At 29.2% G+C, this 21,030-nt stretch overlaps 3 protein-coding genes, 1 long non-coding RNA gene and 1 other non-coding gene across 5 annotated transcripts; 1 reads left to right on the top strand and 4 right to left on the bottom strand.

The window, feature by feature from the left end:
* Positions 1-1,328: 1,328 nt before the first annotated feature.
* LOC148769907 (uncharacterized) lies at positions 1,329-2,410 on the bottom strand. The gene is made up of 3 exons (XR_016031507.1): positions 2,220-2,410; positions 1,786-1,862; positions 1,329-1,694 (listed from the first exon to the last, which is right to left on the bottom strand). It is a non-coding gene; the product is annotated as an uncharacterized LOC148769907 (long non-coding RNA).
* An 11,294-nt stretch (positions 2,411-13,704) lies between these two features.
* LOC105977559 (uncharacterized) lies at positions 13,705-14,550 on the bottom strand. The gene is made up of 2 exons (XM_013002878.2): positions 14,032-14,550; positions 13,705-13,929 (listed from the first exon to the last, which is right to left on the bottom strand). The coding sequence occupies exons 1-2, from the start codon at positions 14,411-14,413 to the stop codon at positions 13,913-13,915; spliced, it is 399 nt and encodes a 132-aa protein (XP_012858332.1). The 5' UTR covers positions 14,414-14,550; the 3' UTR covers positions 13,705-13,912.
* Positions 14,551-14,665: 115 nt separating this feature from the next.
* On the bottom strand, positions 14,666-15,767 carry MEE60 (maternal effect embryo arrest 60). Its single transcript, XM_013002877.2, has one exon. The coding sequence runs from the start codon at positions 15,548-15,550 to the stop codon at positions 14,741-14,743; it is 810 nt and encodes a 269-aa protein (XP_012858331.2). The 5' UTR covers positions 15,551-15,767; the 3' UTR covers positions 14,666-14,740.
* Positions 15,768-16,499: 732 nt separating this feature from the next.
* Positions 16,500-16,571, top strand: TRNAP-AGG (transfer RNA proline (anticodon AGG)). Its single transcript has one exon. It is a non-coding gene; the product is annotated as a tRNA-Pro (tRNA).
* Positions 16,572-16,726: 155 nt separating this feature from the next.
* Positions 16,727-19,785, bottom strand: ROPGEF5 (ROP guanine nucleotide exchange factor 5). The gene is made up of 7 exons (XM_013002876.2): positions 19,112-19,785; positions 18,728-18,844; positions 18,474-18,628; positions 18,320-18,394; positions 17,947-18,237; positions 17,502-17,855; positions 16,727-17,412 (listed from the first exon to the last, which is right to left on the bottom strand). Exons 1-7 carry the CDS (start codon positions 19,389-19,391, stop codon positions 16,888-16,890), a joined length of 1,797 nt encoding a protein of 598 aa, XP_012858330.2. The 5' UTR covers positions 19,392-19,785; the 3' UTR covers positions 16,727-16,887.
* Positions 19,786-21,030: the final 1,245 nt, after the last annotated feature.

The raw sequence follows: 21,030 nt of genomic DNA, 5'->3' as shown, positions 1-21,030 counted from the left end.
GCGTAGTATCTAATTTCCGCAGTTTTTGTGGTGGAATGTTCTTGTTGCTTAATTTTCAAATGCAAGAGAGTTAATATAATATATGGAGTAATTAAGTTGTTGATTATTTATGTTTTCCATGGTGTTGTAGGAAAAATGATCATAGCCGCGTGCCGACCTATGATAATGTTATTTTATTGCTAGTGGGGAGAAAAGGCCAAATATATGTGCAATATTTTTGTGAGTGTTAGTGGATTTTGATATTATAAATTTTACTAGAATTGCGATTTCTTTTTTAATGTACAAAACAATTGCTCCTATTCTAAAGGAGTTATAAATCACAATATTATTTTATTGTTTTTTATTATTTAATTGTCAAGGGAATTAATCAAACAGCAAAAAAAAAAATACTAAAATTGTGTTTGATTTGGTCAAGTTAGTATAATTTTAATTTTTTGAAGAAAAATTCCGTATATAATTAATTGGATTGGATTTAAAGTTGGGACTAAACTATTATTAATTTACTTTGATTTCATAACCTTTGGATAAATAATGAACTAATAAAACTAAAAAGATTTTTTTCTTTTTTAAAATATACAAAAAAGAGTCATGATTTTGGGCCCTAAAAATTAAGGCCCAATAGCAGAGGGTTAGTTGTGGATTAAAATCTGTAGTGCGCTGCATTAGTGTCGATCACGCGACATCCTAGCAAAATTTAAAGCATCTTTGCCAAATAGGCTACCGAAACTTCTAAAAAGGAATATGTTTATTAATTAATATTAAAACATTGATAGCCGTGAAATCACGATATTTTAGGAGGCCCAATGCGGCGGCCTGCTTATCATGGGCTTGGGCCGGACCTGATTCGTATGTATGCAATCTTATATATAAAAGAAAGAAACGTTGGGCAGCCCTAAAAAAAATCATACTAGTATTTCTGTAATCATTTATTTTTAATATTCTTTATCTACTAATTTCTAACTATAACTTTTAACAATTATCAAAATTAAAACTAATTTGTGAAAAATTCTACCTTATTGCTACTTATGTAATTATTTATTTTTAATATTTTTTCTGTACTAATTTTTTAACAATAATTGATCTCCTAATTTTCATCAATATATCTCAAATATTAAGAGATAAAGCTAGAAATTCAATATATATAATACTACATTATTAAATTTTATTATATTAGTGTACTATATTTTCTTATTATGTATTAAATTGATTATTTCTTTTACTATTTAAATAATATTAATTAATATTAAAGATCAACTAGTAATTGTACCCGTGCAATGCACGAGACAACAAATTGCATTGTTTTGATGTTGTAAGAATATAAATAAATGTTTGATGCAACGTATAATCCAAATTCTGTTATAACCATTCGTTAATAAATCATCGGTGGAACATTACTAACTATATTACACATATACACACAAAAAAAAAAAAAAAAAAAAAAGCGAACAACTTTACTGTTGAATAATTTTCCAAATGAATTGAATCAGCTGATACCAGTAGATTGAAAAATTGAACCAGGAACAAAATCATCAATTATGTCTTTCATGTTGAGCTTAAAAGTAATTAGATTTAATAACTTAGTTAACATAATCAAAACTAAATTATTGACAACATACCAACGTAAAAGGCCATCTATACATCGTGCATCGTAATTAAGCCCTTCTCAACTGGCTCGCTTGGGTCCTGTTTTGCCACTGGAATTAACAATTGAAAAATTAAGAAACAAAAATAAATATAAACAATAAATTAAATATCGCATACAAACAATAAGTCTTGAATGCCCACTTTCAATAGCTTGTGGCTTCGCCCATTTTTGCTTAGTTATCTCCAATCACCCATTTCAATAACATGTCCAATAACATCTAAAAGGAAATAATTGTTATACACAAAATTTGGAATCTTTGGTATAAATTAACGAAACACATAATTTAACAAAACGAAATTACCTATAAGCCATGATGGAAAAAGATGCAAACTAATTACCATACATTCAATAGGATGAAGAAAAAAATAAGACAAAAATTCTAAAGTCGAGTTACCAAAAGAAGAAGCCTTAGGTAGGATGAAGAAATACAAATTTAAATGTTGCAGACATTCTGTAAAACGGTGTCAAAAAATCTGCTAGGAATGAAAATCAGATTTATTTACCTTTTTTGTAAATATCGAAAATCAAATTTATTATGAACTATGAAGAGAAAACAAATTGCAAAATATCTAACCTTTTATGAAGCCACAAACATTTCGTAGAAACGGGGAAAGATAAAACTGGGGTGGAGAAGTTGAGAGGTGGGATATAAATAAGAAGATAAAACACAAAAAACACAAACGTGTTGAAGTAGAAGAGAAAAGTTAAAAGTGTTGAGAGTCTTAAGGAAATTTTTGGGAATCGTTCATCTTTGGGAATATGATAATTAGTATTTTATCATCAAAAAGTAATATTTAGTGTTGAGATGTTTATGGCTGAAAATTAGGAGATAAAATAATATTTAGGAGATTTAATTGGTTGTGCCTTAGAGATATTTATGGCTGAAAATATGAGTGATTGGACTGGTTCGGGGATAAAAAAATTGATAAAAATCGAAAATAAAATTTAGGAGATAAAAATCTGATAAAAAATCGAGAATAATATTTAGGATATAAAATTTGATAAAAAACGAAAAAAATATTTAAAAAAAATATTCAGGAGATAAAAAATTGATAAAAAAAATCAAAAAATTATACTTGGGAGATATAAATCTGATAGAAGTCGAAAATAATATTTAGGAGATAAAAGTTTGATAAAAATCGAAAATAATATTTAAAATAATGTTAATGAGATAAAATTTGATAAAATACGAAAACAATAATTAAAAATAAAATTTATGAGATAAAAATTTGATAATTATCAAAAATGATATATTAAAATAATATTTAGGAGATAAAAATTTGATAAAAATCGAAAATAATATTTTAAACAATATTTAGGAGATAAAATTTTGATAAAAATCGAAAATAATATTTAGGAGAGAAAAATCTGATAAAATCGACAATAATATTTAGGACATAAAAATCTTATAAAAATCTGATAAAACTCGAAAAAAATATTTAAAATAATATTTAGGAGATATAAATTTGATAAAATTCGAAAATAATATTTAGGAGATAAAAATTTGATAAAAATTGAAAATATTGTTTAAAATAATATTTAGGAGATAATAATCTGATAAAAATGAAAATAATATTTAGCAGATAAAAATCTGCTAAAAATCGAAAATAATATTTAAAATTATATCTAGGAGATATAAATTTGATAAAATTCGAAAATATTATTTAAAATAATATTTAAGAGATAAAAATTTGATCAAAATCAAAATAATATTTGGGAGATAATAATCTGATGAATATCGAAAATAATATTTAGGAGATAAAAATCTAAAATAATATTTAAAATAACCTTTAGGAGATATTAATCTGATAAAATTCGAAAATAATATTTAAAATAATATTTAGGAGATAAAAGTTTAATTAAAATCGAAAATAATAAAAAAATATAAATATGACATTAGAGTTTTTTAGGGTTACCCTAGCGTTTCTTCTTTTTATATATAAAATGTGCAATGCGCGAGCAATATATGTGCCTTTTTCATGAAAATAATTTTTTTCATGTTATTTAATCTTAGTCCAATATTGTACATATCTGCGGTATGACTAATTAATATATCCAACTTTATCTATAAACACATCTATACAAAAATTAATTAAGACACAACACATGTGCGATGTGTGTGCTATACATGTGCCATACATGTGCCTTTTTTATGAAAATAAATTTTCTAACCTTGTTTAATCTTAGTTTATAGGCTAATTATAATTAGTCCATCACTAGCTACTTATTCGTAAATAGGTTTAGACCAAAAAATCCTTTTACAAAAAAAATCAGACAATGTTTAGATGTATATTAGAGACCAAAATACCCCATTATATTTTAATATACTCTAACTTCATCATTTAATTCAGTTTAATCTCAGTTTGATCTCAAATTTAAACAATTATTCAATTTTAACTCATAACACAATTTCTCAATAATGCGGACTTGCAGTGTTCTAGTCACACTTCTATTTTCTTTGGTTATAGTCAGGTAGCTGTATCGAAAGTAGCACCGATCAAAAGGCAAATAACAATCTTTTTTTCACACGTTCTACTTTCTCTATACATATATATGTTTTCATATTTCGGTGGCACTAAGTATTAAATGTATGATCATATACAGGTCTATGTGGTTTATATGGGCAATCGCGCGAAAGCCGAATTCACTACAACAGCACAGCATATGAGTATGCTACAGGCTACTTTAGGAAGGTTTGTCAGTCTAATAAACTAAATACCATTTGTATTTCTCATGACTTTCGTTTATATTCTAATATTAACTTCTAATTTATATATATCTGATGGAAATTCGATAAGCCAAAGGGGGAAGGACACTTGGTAGCACGGCTTCAAGAGAAGCTTCAGCGGCTTCGTTGCAAAGCTTTCTCATGAATAGAAAAACAATATTGCTAGTAAGTGATCCAACATTGTACAATTTCGTTGTATTTTCTTAAATATTTAACTTTGTAATTCTAAAAAATAATTCAATATTGCAGTAAAATCGTATGAGTAAATTACTAAATTCGTGTGGAATAACTACGTTTTATAAGTTTGTATTTAGAACATGCAATTGGACTAATTAAAATTTCCAACTTTATATATAAACACATCTACAATAAAATTAATATGACACGTGCAATGGACGTGCTATGCATGTGCCTTTTTATGCTTTTATTATTCTCAAATTGTGTATTAAGGAATAAGGATGATAGTAAATAGGGTTTGCCTAGGGTGAGATACCTTGTGTTCTAAACTTATATGAGATATGCATTAATCATCATTAATTTTTTGCAAGATTAAATCTGGACCCTAGGAAAATAACATGGGTGGTGTTACAAATAATGAAGCATTTTATCAAAGTATCCTTCGATTTTTTAATTAAATTAATATAAAATAAATTAACATCGAATTGTCTAATATACCCCTTACTATATTTTAATTAAATAATTAATTTAAATTCATTGTGACCGAGTTTTATTTGATGAATAATCGAAAAAAATGCATTCATTAGGGATATAACTTGAGCCAACTTAGTACATTCAACACTCCTAACCATCCAAGCACATTAACTTATTAAGATATATTTGACCATAATTGTATATATGGGTCAAAGACAATATAAAATGATAATAAATGTAAGTATTTAAATATTGTTAAATAAAATATTAATTGCGACATTCATTATTATTAAATAATATTAAATAGACTATTAACATATTTAATATAAAATAAAGTTTGAAAAATATAAAGAATTGCAGTTCAATACGCCAAATATCTATCATTAATTATATAATGTTAAAAATATTAATAAACTCTACCATTTAAAAATATAAAGAATGCTCAATTAAATATGAAAAAATGCATAACTAATCCAAACTCACTTATGTTATTAAATCGATAGTGTGACAAATCCAAATAAAAAATAAAATAATATGTTTATTTAGAAGAAAAAAAAATTATAACTCATTCCAATTAGTAATTTTCTTACTTTAAAATAAAATTATGTACTATAAATACTATATTGTGAATTTTCTTTTAATATTTAATTTAATCAAATAGTAAGATTTGAATTGATTAAGCTCAAATCCTTTAAATTAGTAAACATTATTCAAATATTTGAATCGGTTGCTTAACTATTGACATAATGTGTTACATAATTGATTTAACTATTTATAAGTAATGTCTAATATTTTTTAATTCAATTTTATCATTAAAAAAACAATAAATTTAATTCCTAACACATGTAAGAATCTAATCGTAAATCGTAATATTTTATCAAAACGTAATATTTGAACCAATTAAGCTCAAGTCCATTCAATTCGTAAACATTATTCAAATATTTGAATCGGTTAAGCGCGCTCAACTATTGACAAGAACGTCTTAATCAAATTAACTATTATTAATTAAAGTGTAATACATTTTTAATTCAATTTTATTATAAAAATATAATTTCTAAATTACGTAAGAATCAAATCATAAGATTAATTAAAGTGTATAATTTGAATCAGTTAAGCACAAATCCTTTTAACTTGTAAATATTATTCAAAAATTTGAATCGATTAAGTTCAACCATTGACAAAAACGTATTAATCGAGTTAACTATTTATAATTAAAGTCTACTATCCTTTTAATTCAATTTTAACAAAAATAATAATAATTTAATTCGTAAAATTGTAAGAATCAAGTCGTAAATCGTAAGATTTAATCTCAGCATGAACCGATTAAATCTTACAATTTTTACGAATTAAATTTTATTATTTTTTATGATAAAATTCAATTGAAAAAAAGATACTAAACTTTAACTATACATAGTTTGATTAATACGCTATTGTAAATTATTGAGTTTAACCAATTCAAATATTTGAATATTGTCTAGCTACCAATTGAAATGAATTGAGCTTAATCGATTCAAATCTTTGAATATTGTTTTTGAATTGAAAACACATGAGTTTAATTGATTCAAACCTTACTATTTACTTAAATCTTACAATTTATAATTCAATTCAAATTTCAAATTCTTCTGAAATTCATTTTTAAATTACACGAGTTGATCAGCATTTTCTTAGATTTTTTTAAATTATATTATATAAAGATTTGTTGGTATGGGATATTTTTAATATATAATAATAATTATATGAGAATTAATAATTTATTTAACATTATTTATATAAGTTTTATAATCATATACATTGTAGCTTTATGATATATATAAGTATTGTTAGTTTATTTTCAATTATGTGTTGTGTCTAGGGGTGTGAACGAGCTCGGCTCGTTCCTATTTTGTCGAGTTCGAGCTCGTGTCATTTTGTCAAGCTCAAGCCCAAGCTCATTTTGCTTTTTTTTTTTAATATTTTTTTAATTTTTATTTTATTATTATTAAAAATTATTTTTAAAAAATACAAAATAAAAACTAAATTGAATTTATATATTTTTAATATTTTTATTTATTTCTATAATGTTTTATATTATTATACATTATTTAAATAAAAATAACATATAAAAAATAAAAAAAAATAAAAAAATAATAATAAATAAGGCTCGCGAGCTAATGAACAACTAAAAACCGGCTCGAGCTCAGCTCGTCAGAAAGCTCGAGCTCGAAAAACTCGAGTCCGAGTTCGAGATTTTTACGAGCCGGCTGGTCGAGCTCACGAGTCGGCTCGGCTCGTTTACCACCCCTAGTTGTGTCTCAATGGTAAGTATTCTTGTATAATTTAAGATGGTCATAAGTTTGAATTCACCCTAATGCATTCTTTTATGAATCTATATAATATATAAAAGTTGAATTGCATAGCTAATTGATTGACATTTGGCAATTTCAATTGATGACGTCTTCAATTTCATCCCAAGTGGCGAATTGGTTGGTCGAAATAAATCATCAAAAAACATGTCATCATTTTCCAAAATTAAATATAGTTAAATATGTTTAATTATTTTATTAATATATTTATATCCTACCATATATAAAATGCTCTAAATATATCAACTTTTTTGAAAACCCTATAAATAAATTTATTTTTGAATTTAATTTTATAAATAATTTAATTTTAATTTAGTTAAATTCGATTTAAAATCTTCTCTTATTATAATTGGATGATTGGTGGTGTTACGAATTTTTTTAATTTTAATTCATAAACTTGGATTTATATTAAAACAAATATTGTAGAATAAATTATTTGATATTATACATTTTACATGAACATGACTAGAGAATATGTATTTTTTTTTACTAATTTACTATTATATATTAATATTATCTATAAAAAAAGATAGATATGTTTTTGAATTTACTATCTTGCGAAAATTGACACCATTTGTTATGCCATGTGTAGAGTAATATACTCCCACTTATTTATCATATTGAAAATTATACTACATGAATTTCATGTTATTATTTAAATAATTATTTTTTTCTTCACTGAAGAATCCAGTGACAATAAATTTTACGATTGATTTAACTTTTTAAATTATATACTAATTAAAATACGAATTTTATCATGATTATACTAATAAATTGAATGACCTAAGCTAAGTTTAATCAATTGATAAAAAAATGAATTGATTTTATATATTTCAAAATATAATAATTTTAAATCTTTGGTATTAAATTCATTTTTATTTAATGGCTAACATTAATAATATCAATTGTATTGTTTAAAATGTATAATGATCGTATATACTATATATTGTATTCCACTAATAAGGATTTCATTATGACTCTAATAAATATAATTATGGAAATATCTAGATCAACACTAACCCAAAAGTATCAAAATGAGTTTGCAAATATTTATGTGCTATTTAATATTTTATTTTGATATTTATATAAATGTATTTGCTCCAACCATAGGTATTAAATCGTTGTTAATTAAATATATCTAATTGCCACATGTTATTTTCTAAATGGACACTGAGGTGGTTGAATTCATAACTCATGTTTGATATTTTATTCACCATGATTGCATAATGTATTTTTACATTTGAAAGATGAAATATCAAAATACCTCATTTCATAAATCTAATGGAATTAAAAATTACTATTTTGGAGAATAAAAATGGTGGTTAAATGTTTTGATAGCTCATTTAATAATCTCACTCGAAGTGCTCTTGCCGTATATAGTTTATATTAATAATTTACCTAATGTTTGTTTCCCTCTTACATCAACCGCTTATGGTATGATTTTTGAAGGAATTTTTTTATTACGTGAAATATTCCAATAATGCTTATTATACCCTGCACACACGACATTTCTTTATGGTACTTTTTAAATACAAAAATTACCCTCAGGTGAACTTTACACGAAATATTTATTCTTCTTAAATAACACTTTCACAATTTTTTATTATTACCATGACCACCCCTGAGGGTAATTTTTAAGTTTAAAAAATATGATAAAAGAAATGTCCCGTCTGCAAGGGTAGACTCCATATTTTTTGGGATATTATATAGAATAAAAAAGATTCCGTACAAAAATCACACCATAAGGGGGTTGTGTAAGACATAGACAAACATAAGGGGAATTTTAGTAATCACCGATAAGTGGGGGTGTTTTCTGTAATTTAGTCTAAGTTCAGGAGTATTTTCATAATTTATCTTATTAACAATGATTATTGTTCTTTTACGTCTTAATGTTTGCTTATACCCTTATAATATTTTATATAATTTTAATGTCAATTTGATAATATAATTAAATATTAATTTCTAATATATTTAATATGTGTTTTTTTATGGTTCAACTACCACACATAAGAAATTTGATATAAATGTTCGAGATTGAATAAAATTATTTTTTTTTATACTAAATAATAGATCATTGCAAAAACAATTGTTGCAAAATTAGAATTTTTGATTATAATTATAATTATAATTATAATTATAATTATAATTATAATTATAATTATAATTCTTTGAATTAGTATTAGTATTAATACTAGAAATAGGATTCAAATTGTAATTATGATTAATATAATATTAGGATTAGAATTATAATTAAGATTATGATTATGCTTAGTACGATAATTAGTGACATGTATTAGTATTAGGATTATGATTAGCATTAAGTTTGCGATTAGAATTATAATTAAGATTAGAATTAGAATTAACACTAGCATTAGCATTAACATTAGTATTATTAGTATTAAAATTATTAGGCTTATGATTAGTGTTAGGAATAGGATTATGATTAGGATTAGGATTAGAACTATGATCAGTGTTATGAATAGAATTAGGAATACGATAATGATTTGGATAATATTAGAATTACAATCATAATTAGCATTAGCATAATAATTAGCATATCTAGATTACATTAGCATCAAAATTACTATTAGCATTAACATTAACAATATTAACATATTAGTATTAGTAATAGTATTAATAATAGTATTAGTTGTAATATTAGTATTAGTAATAGTATTAGTATTGGTATTAGTATTAGTATTAGTATTAGTATTAGTATTAGTATTAGTATTAGTATTAGTATTAGTATTAGTATTAGTATTAGTATTAGTACAAATATTAGTAGTAACATAAGTATCTGTATCAATATTATTATTGGTATCAGTATAAGTATAAGTATCAGTATCAGTACCACAATATCTATCAGTACCAGTATCAGTATCATTATTAGTATCGGTATCAGTATCAGTATCAATATCAATATCAGTATCAGTATCAGTATCAGTATCTGTATCAGTATCGGTATCGGTATCGGTATCGGTATCGATATCAGTATCAATATATGTATATGTATCATTAGCATTAGATCATTAGCAATAAAATTAGTTTTAGCATTTATATTAGTATTAGTAATAGTAAGTATTATTACTAATATTAGTATTAATATCAGGATAAGTATCCGTATCAGTATTAGTATCAATATCAGTACCAGTATCAGTACCAGTATATGTATCAGTATCGATATCAGTTTCAGTATCAATATCAGTATGAGAATCAATATTAGTATCAATTTTAGTATCAATATCAATATCAGTATCAGTATCAATATTAGTATTAGTATCAGTATTATTAGTATAATATTAGTATTAGTATTACTATTTTTATCGGCATCAATATCAGTATGAGTAACAATATTAGTATCAGTATTAGTATGAGTATCATAATTAGTAATAATATTCGTATTAATATTAATATTACTATGAGTATCAATATGACTATCAACATCAGTATCAGTATCAGTATCAGTATCAATATCAGTATCAATGTCAGTATCAGTATCACTATCAATATCAGTATTTGAACCAATATCAGTAAGTATTAGTATTAGTATTAGTATAAGTATTAGTATTAGTATTAGTATTAGTATTAGTATTAGTATTAGTATTAGTATTAGTATTAGTATTAGTATTAATATTAGTATTAGTATTAGTATTAGTATTAGTATTAGTATTAGTATTAGTATTAGTATTAGTATTAGTATTAGTATCAGTATTAGTATTAGTATGAGTATCAGTATCAGTATTAGTATTAGTATTAGTATTAGTATTAGTATTAGTATTAGTATTAGTATTAGTATTAGTATCAGTATTAGTATTAGTATTAGTATTAGTATTAGTATTAGTATTAGTATTAGTAACAGTATTAGTATTAGTATCAATATAACTATTATTAGTATCAGTATTAGTATTAATATTTGTATTAGTATGAGTATTAGTATCGATATTACTATCGATATTAGTATTAGTATTAGTATTAGTATTAGTATTAGTATTAGTATTAGTATTAGTATTAGTATTAGTATTAGTATTAGTATTAGTATTAGTATTAGTATTAGTATTAGTATTAGTATTAGTATTAGTATTAGTATTAGTATTAGTATTGGTATTGGTATTGGTATTGGTATTGGTATTAGTATTTGTATTAGTATTAGTATTAGTATTAATATTAGTATCAGTATTAATATTAGTATTAGTATTAGTATTAGTATTAATATTCGCATTAGTATTGATATTCGTATTAGTATTAGTATTAGTGTTAATATTAGTATTAGTATTAGTATTAGTATTAGTATTAGTATTAGTATTAGTATTAGTATTAGTATTAGTATAAGTATTAGTATTAGTATTAGTATTAGTATTAGTATTAGTGTTATAGCAATAGTATTAGGATTAATATTAGTATTAGTATTAGTATTAATATTAGTATTAGTATTAGTATTGGTATTGGTATCAGTATTGGTATTGGTATTAGTATTATTATTAGTATTAGTATTAGTATTAGTATGTGTATCGATATTGATTAGTATCAGTATTAGTATTGATATTAATTAGTATAAGTATTAGTATCAATATTAATATCAATATTGGTATCAGTATTGGTATCCATATTGGTATCGGTATTAATATCAGCATTGGTATCAATAAGGACGTATACATCTTATCTCTTTTGCAATATTTATAAGTTGTATTGTTGTTTGAGCAATTTGCATCACTAATTAAACGTCATTAGTTATAAACTTACAGGTTATTTGAATATCTATTTTGTTACTTCTCTCCTACCATGTTTGTTGTTAATTTAGTTATTTTGCAAAATATTGACATTGTGTAGTAGGTTGCATTCCTCGAACTAGAGTTATACCATATATTTTAAATGATTTCACTTAATCTTCATATCGTGTTTGCGCGCTTCACGTTTTCTTCTTTAGAATATTTAATTTAATCTCATATGTTAAAATTCTGAAATAAGAGATAAAGTTTATGGTTTTTTTTTTTATTTTCTTCCATTTTGTTTACTTGAATTGCTATTGTTATAAAGAGATAGTCGTTTACATATTATTATTTTTCTCATTTTAAAACTGACATCCGTGCAACGCACGGGTGAAGAACTAGTAATGATATAATTGACTTTATAAATTTTAATTTAGCAATAAATATAGATTTAAAATTGCATTAAAACAGAGAGGGTAAAATTGACATTTCATTAATAATTTATAATTGCCGATTTTTGTAAAATAATAATTGCACAAAGGGTATTTGCGATAATACATAAATGATGAAAAAATAAGCTGTGTTGCTGGGACACGTGTCACCGTTTGAAGGGAGTATCTTATATAAGCCATGTGACTGGGATCTCATCATAGAAAGACCCAAATAAATATACATTTATCTTTTGTTTATATGTATAAGGTAAGTTTATGATTTGAAGATGTGTGTATGATCTTATGACCAAGAGGAAGTTTATTGCTATAAATATTATATAAGTGGGTTTTCTATTCCAAATTTGGTCATCGTATTTTTTTTCAATTTGAATTTAATTTATTTGGATTTAAGTATAATTCCATTTCGAGTTTAATTTCATAGTCATCTCATGTAGCTACTTGATTCGGGCTATTTTGCTCAAGTCTAATAGGCTTACCAATCAGCCCATTTACCTCTCCAACTCAAGTCCACCAATCACATGTTTTGGACCCAACAAAAGCGGCCTACTCCCGACTTTTCTCTTTCTAGGTTAGAATACCGAAACTATAAAATTACACGCTCCATCCATTTTGAGCTCAGCTGGGAAAATAGTATTCTTATTTCCCGTGATGTCAGGAGTTCGATTCCTGTCTAGCGCGTGTTTCACATTTAAAAGATTTCCCAATTGGGCCTTGATATTTAAGCACATTTTACATTTAACACTTCCAATTGGGCCTTGATATTTAGCAGCCCAAACACATAACTTATTTTTGTATGTTTTAAGCTTTAAATTTAAATTTTATTAGATCATAATTGATCCGAAAATTATAAAATCAAAGTAAGTTAATGACAGTATTTTATTAGTACAAACTACAAACTTTAAATCCAACCCAATCAATCTATACAAATTTGTTCTTAAAAACACATTAAAATTAGGCTTAATTACAAACAATTTTAGTACTTTTGCTGTTGCTTAATATATACTAAAACTATTTTGACCTAATTAATCGCAACTATTGTTTTTCTTAGTTTGTTTAGTTACTACGTCAACTCACACCAATCAATCATTTGGAGTTGTAGAATTTATCCTTCATTGCCTCTTTAGTAAATATGATTGATTGTTCAAACACAGTACATTTATTTTAGTTGTAAAACAGAGAATTACTAATGCAAAGAAAAGTCCAACACAATTTATTTATAGCAGAACAAACCCCAAAATGGCCTTGGAATTTGGATACACATCATCTGTAGCACACACAGATATATATGCTACTACTTTAAACCAAACACACACACACACACACACACACACACACACACAATTACACTAAAACAACACCACCATCAAATTTCTGCCCTCCAACCTTTTTCATGGCAATGTATAAGCTGCAACAGAGTAAAAAAGAAATATTTAATTAGAAACAATTACTCGAAAAAAATGAAAGAGAAGTAGTTTTAATGGATTTAAAAAAAGAACGGTGAATTCACCTCCACACTTGTAGCCGATGGGCCTGTCGCTAAGGTTACAACGTTTGGGAATCGTGATGGCGATTTCGGGTTTGACTCCGGCTGCCTTCGCCATATTAGACAGCAAAACTGCGCACAAGCATCTCGGATTCTGTCCGATCTTCTTCACCTGAGCACAACACCCGCCCGAAACGGCGGCACTAGAGTCCTGCACCGCCGACGCGCACGGAATCAGCTTCATGGCTTCCATGTCGGGGGTCGATTTCGGGCATTCCCCGGCTGCATTTGCTCCGTTTGAGGTAAAGATACCTACAAGAACAAAGACAACAACTACGCAAGAATAACACCTTACTCGTGACGCTTCCATATCTCCGATATATTTTTTCTTTGTTCGATGCATCATATCAATGCAGTGGGGGTGTTTTTTTATAGTGGTTTATTTTTCGGTGCTGGATTGTGGATGACTCGAAATGCATTATCGAGAACTCTAAGTGGGGTGAGCACCACCAATTCATGTCCTAACTTATCAATCTAATGATAATTTTATTTTATTAACCTATAACAGATATGCTAGCTAGATCACTGTAATATATAATAATTTTGTATTAGTTAAATACTCCCAATTGCAATTCACAATATACTTATTCAGGCAGCATTGAACACTAAATATAAATCAATTTGATTTTCTCAGGCATGAACAAACATAGTACTTAAATAATTAAATCTGATCTCAACGAGTAAAAGCATAGAAAACAGTACAGACATAAATTAGAAGGCCGGAAGGAACCAGAATGAACAGCGGCACCACCGCGCCGTAGCCGTGTCTACTCCCGCCGGCGCACCCCAGCATCCCCAGCTTGATCTGCACCACATTAACCAAGGCCAGCATTAAGAACACCGACCCGCAAACCGAACCCGCAGCCGACACCACGTACCCGACCCGTAGTGCGGTTCGGTTTATGTGGGCCAGGTCGAACGCCGGCCACAGAACCCGATCTTCGTGGTGGTGGTGGTGGTGGTGGGCCCCACCGCGGACCAGCCTGGTGACCTGTTTCAGTCCAAGCGCGACGAGGCTGGAGAAGAGGAAGCAGCTGAATGAGTAGACGTGGAAGGTGATGAGATTCTCGGCGACTTTCGGGCCCGGCGTGCATCCGGGATGTTGGATCGGGTCGACGAGGCTGTTGTTCGGGTCGGTCGGGTTCCAGGCGAGCCCGATGAAGACGGCGAGTGTGAAGAGTGAGTTGACGTTGACGATTCCGTCCAGCGCCGTGATGTGGATGCTGGTGGCCGACATTTCCGGCGACGGCGGGGATTGGCCGGTGAATTGAATTAGGTTACCTTTTTTGCGGTTTTTATTTACTGGATTGGGGCTGGGGTTTGGGGGTGCACCGGTGAACGTGAAATATACGGCGAGGTTAAAAAGGTAAAGTGGGAGATGTGATGTTGACTGTGGTTGGCCTTTACTTTTAGAAAGTGAGATGCCAAGTTTCAAATTGGAATGCGGACGGGTTTGGGCTTTAGATTCATTTTCTAGGCCCATATGTTTGAAATAGTAATGCGGGCGGGTTCGGGCTTTAGATTCATATTTTTAAGCCCGTATTATTTCCAGTTACAATAATGACAATCCAAATCAAAATTTTGTTCCACTTACTAAATTATTAGAGTTGGGACGAGCAAAATTTTATTATTGTAGCGAATTATTAAATTATCGAAATAATAATTTAGTAGATTTTTATCGAATCGGGACAGAAGAAACTATAATTTAAGCAAGGATGTTAATTTATCGAGATTCTACTGCAGTAATAAAATTGAGCACAAATGAAAAAAAAAAAAAAACAGCCAAGATACGAGATTGTTTTATTCATCGAACAATCGAGTTTTTTTATTTATTGATTTATTCTTTGATCACATTGTCTTATTATTCTATCCAACCTTAGGCACGTGAACAACACGTTTGTTTTCATCGAAAAAAAGCCAAACGCGATTGCAGCAAAAATCATGAATGACTGCGCTGCCTTCGGGGATAAAACGAACGTCGTTCACTAAGGGATTGTCTCTGAGGATAATGGACTTAGCTTGTTCGGCAGCCATACCAACTAAATTAGGCCATTCAGTATTGAACGTGCCTGCACCACAACACTCACGACTTGCGCATCCACCACTGTCACAGGAAAATTTTGACATTTTTGCTTCTATTTTTTGCAAAATGAATGATACTTTGTCTCATGTATATAGACCTTTTTTTTTTCTTTTTTATTGTTGTAATCTTGTACATTATATTGACACACAAACATATTTTGGAAGTTGAACAATATGATTGTGAGAAGCAAATGTATTTGGGAAATAAATAGCATTAATGTGATAGTAAAATGATATGAAATTATATTGTGATAATCTTGTCAAAAACATTTTCGGCCAGTCGATTTAATGCATTCATTGATTTTCACATTTTTGGATAAATTATTTTAAATGTTATCAGGCAACAACATGGGCATTTGGTCTAGTGGTATGATTCTCGCTTAGGGTGCGAGAGGTCCCGAGTTCAATTCTCGGAATGCCCCCTTAATAGTGTTTCTTTTTTTCATTTTGCAATGTGATGAATAATATATTTCTCATTTTGCTTAACCAAACAATGACAATGTGAATTTATCAGAATTTTCCCTTGTTGATGTGTATAAGCCCATTTATTAATCTCGCATTTGCACACATAATTCAATTTCAAACCAACTACAAAAGGATCAATAATCAAATAAAAATTAACCATTTCTGAACAAAATAATCAAGGACGAACATACAAATCATTGGGACACACCGTTCGATCAAAGAAAACAAATTATGTTAGAAGCGCCAAGCATGAATTTATCCGGCCAAGTATTTTCATCGGTCCATTTGCTGCGGCCTAGTCACACTATGGATGGCGAACTCCTCCTTCGTTTCAACACTCAAACGTGACACCGCCCCATCACTAATTCGATTAGAAATCGAACCCAAACTTTCAAGAATATTCCCGCCACAATTCTTCATCTTCGTTTCGCCACCTAGATAATTCGTCAGCACCCTTTTCACACCCATTCCCCTACGTGGGGGCTTATTGCAATTGGCCCCACCACCACCACCATGAAGAAACGGAGTCCTCTCCCCTCTAGCGGGGCTTATCAACGGAGCTGCAGGGGAATAATTCGGTGTGGTGGAGTACAACACTCGTTTCGGTGTGCCTGAGGCAGGCACCTGAAACGGGACCCCCATCTTTCTGTGAGTGATCAAACTCACTGTAGGTAGTTTGTCAGAAGAGTTCTTCGTTATATCATCCACATAAAGAAGATCTTCGATACGCGCCACAATACTAAACGCCAAGCTCTCCAATACCCTCGAGTAGCTCTCTAAAATGGATTTTCCCACATCCTACAATAAATTACTATTATTTAAAAAAGAAAAAAAGAAAAGACTTATTTAAGCTAAGACTTTGTTAGGTGTATGGTCTGTCAACAAACCTTGTTGAATTGTATTTTGGTTGCGTCTAATGTGGTTTGTGTAAGGCTCGGAAACCGCTGCTTCAAGCAATGCAAGAGGGTTTCGGCTCTTTCTGCGAGTAAATCTCTCTTGTCTCCATCTATCATGAGATCCTTAACAATCTCCCATGATGACTTGGCAGACGAACGGTTAGGATGAACCGGTTGTTTGGGGTGTTTTCTACGCCAAACGTATATCGCGGCCTCCACCCGATTTGCTATCTCCAGAGCAACATGCTCTGAAGACAGATCAAGGCAATCGAGCAAGCAGTCGGATGAAAAATGTTCCGACGTGATGTAACGGTATATTACATCCCCTAAGCATGATCTCCCATTCTGCAGAAAAACACATGTTTTTATGTATTAAAGATATTGAATTGTTGTTTTTTTTTTGTCAAAAGAATTAATAAATAAGGGATAGTCGAACCTTGGGGAGAGTTTCAGTGTAAGAATCTGGAACGTCCATCTCGGACAAAGAAGTGCTGTTGATAGCCATGGCGGCTTTAAGTATTTGACTTGCACATTCGCGCGTGTGAGTTAATTGCTTTCTTGAATCTTCCGGAAGACCGCCAGAGGGTACACGCGGCACAGGCAGCCACCACTTATCAGCTTGGCGTTGAATAGCTTTCCGGTAAGAGACTGATCCATCGGTTTCTGGCGGTGTTACACCTTGTTCGATATACCAAAACTCTGTATTTGTAAACCCATCCAGGATTTCCTGAAATTATAGAAATTTAGTTATATAAGATTGATATTTCCATACATCTATTGAAATAAAATTTGTTTTTTGTATGTCTTACTAGTAACATGTTGTCGAGTTTACGCAAAGCTGGGAGATTGATAATTAAATCCGATCTCGGTCGAGATGTCATCACCTTAAGAGAAAGAGGTCAAATAAGATATAATTCATACGAGAAAATTGCGCATAAACTAACAGACGGATGATAATTTTACCTCGAGCTTACTACCATCGGGAACTGTTTGCCAAGACGGTGTGAATTCAACGATATAATCGCTCACACAAAGAAGCCATCCCATTTCTCTTTGCCACATTGTTTTCTTTTCGGCTGCTAACGGTTCCAATCTCCACAATTGGCCAAACACAGTAGCTACACGTAAACGATCGGGTCTCTTGTTGAGTCAATAAAGCTATTCTTGAATACTCGACACCAGAAATTTAAATCTAACGAGAGGAAGAAATCTCTTACCACACAGATTTGTGATGGCGTTCGAAATTGCTAATGCAGGGCAGACCCCTTTACCGCTTCCAGACATGTCTTCGCCGAGTAATAGTTTCGCGAATCGCCCTTTCATCATCTCCATTTCTGCTCAATTCAAACACCAGAGTTAACTCAGTTGAGTAGAACATGACACAAATCAATTGTGTAATACTTTCAAATTCAATTGTTTTTCAATAGAACCGATGCCGAAAATGTAATCTACGGTGACTGATTACACAAAAGCACATGAATAATTAAATTGGGTAATTCTATTTCTTGTTTTAATTAAATTTCCTTTAACTTTTTTCTCTGCTTTTTTTTTCTTCTTTCTTTCTTATTGTGCTAAGGTAAGCTAAACCCATAATCAATTACCTGAAACTTTTGAGCCCTGATTCTTCAATCTAGAATCATCACCACCACCAATTTCAACATTCAATGCGGGCTTCCTTTTTTCTTCATTCAGACCATTTTGCAAACAGTTGGCGGCTTTCCTTATAGGCCAACCCAATTGAGCTGAAGAAGAGTTATCAGAAGAATTCGATCTACTCTCACAACTAGTGCTGCGGCTGCTCTCTCTTGACTCGGTCACCGAGTCATCACTAACCAACTCGGACCCATCTTTCTTCTTGCTCATCTCAGCCACACCTTCCATTTTCAAACTACAAAAACAAAAGGTACATAAAAAGGAGACTGCTTTTATTCAAAAATAGGGTTGGGTTTTAGCTGGAAATTGTTCCTATTTAAGAAATGGGTTCATTCATCAAACGCCATTAAAACATCAATTTTCACTGCTGCCAAAGGTTTTAAAGAAGAAGGAGATGAATACATGGTTTAAAGGGTTTGAATGGTGATTTGACATGGATGATTTTCTGGGCACATGGAATATTTTTTTTTTCCCAAAATTTATCCAATCTTTTTACACTGTAACAGTGTGTAGTGTGTGTTGTTGGTTGTGCAGATTTGATTTTCAAAGTTTGAAGGTAACTGCCAAAGGGGCAAAAGGCGAACAACGTCTACTTTGACAAGTGCCATTCAAATTATAATATATTATTATTATATTTGAAAACGATGCGTAGCCGTAGGCGTTGGGCTGACGGATCAGACAATGTTTGTAATTACCATCTTACCCTTTCCGCATCACCATTTTATTTATTTATTTATTTCCATATAATAATATAGCACTTCACATATGTTTATTCAAAATTATAAATTAAGAAAAAACACACACACACACACACACAAAAAAAAAACATGTTTTGATCTGTAATTAAAAAAAATATCAAAAAATAATAATGCTAGTAAAAAATAATATTGAATTGTCAAATTGTTATTTCCAAAGACATTAGATATTTGCATTTGATTATGGTGGTAAATTGTAGCTAGAAATAGAAAAGAACAATTAATGTGGCACTGTAGCCAATTATGGGGTTAGGTTGAACGATATAATTACAATTTAATTTATTTAATTGGATTTTGTAGTTGGTTAGAAAAAATTAAATTGAAGGGCAACTAGTTAGTTGAAGGAGATATAATTAATTGAAGTAGCAATTTGGGCATGCATGAGGGAGCGTCACAAATGTAGACTTTCTTTGGTTATCGGCTCTAATATAGTAATGGGGATGGCATGCATGCATACTAGGCATTTATATCTATAAAATTTAATTTTAGACATTTATTTATGTTTGCAACAACATACTTTGCATGAGTATGATATTTAATTCCCATATATATTATTTCAATTTTCAAGAACATACAATAAAAGAGAGTATGAAAAAAGAAGAAAGAAAATAAGTATACTTTTCATGTATGGAACCCTAAATAAGAATTTTAATTGAATTATAACCACTCAAACTATCTATATGTTCAATTTAAGTAAAACAGAAAGACATTTGGACGAACATTGGAAATTAATTATTACTCAACATGTTTCACATATTAGATTCATAAAATTTATGTCAATGTGAAAAAACGACACCTATTTAAGAATGGATGGAGTAGTTTTTAAATTCAGACATTAGCTGATGAATTTCGATTGTACTATAAGTCTATTACTATATTGCATGGAAGATCATTTGTTATGCATGTGTGAAAGAAAGACAAATTATCAAACTTTCTCCAACACATATTGAAAAATAAAAACCATTGACTCATGCAATACAATGCAATAATACCAACTATTGTAGTTACATTGTTGGAATATCCATACAGACAAGAAAGTTTAGACAAATTAGGGTGGCTACTCTATTTGATTTTTGCACGTAGACCAATAGTTTTAACATAATTATATTATG

Source organism: Erythranthe guttata, chromosome 6 (assembly GCF_056151865.1).
Source record: "Erythranthe guttata isolate IM_541 chromosome 6, IM_541, whole genome shotgun sequence".
Lineage (NCBI taxonomy): Eukaryota > Viridiplantae > Streptophyta > Magnoliopsida > Lamiales > Phrymaceae > Erythranthe > Erythranthe guttata.
The sequence above is the reverse complement of the archived record's forward strand: the minus strand, read 5'-3'. Positions and strand labels throughout refer to the sequence as shown.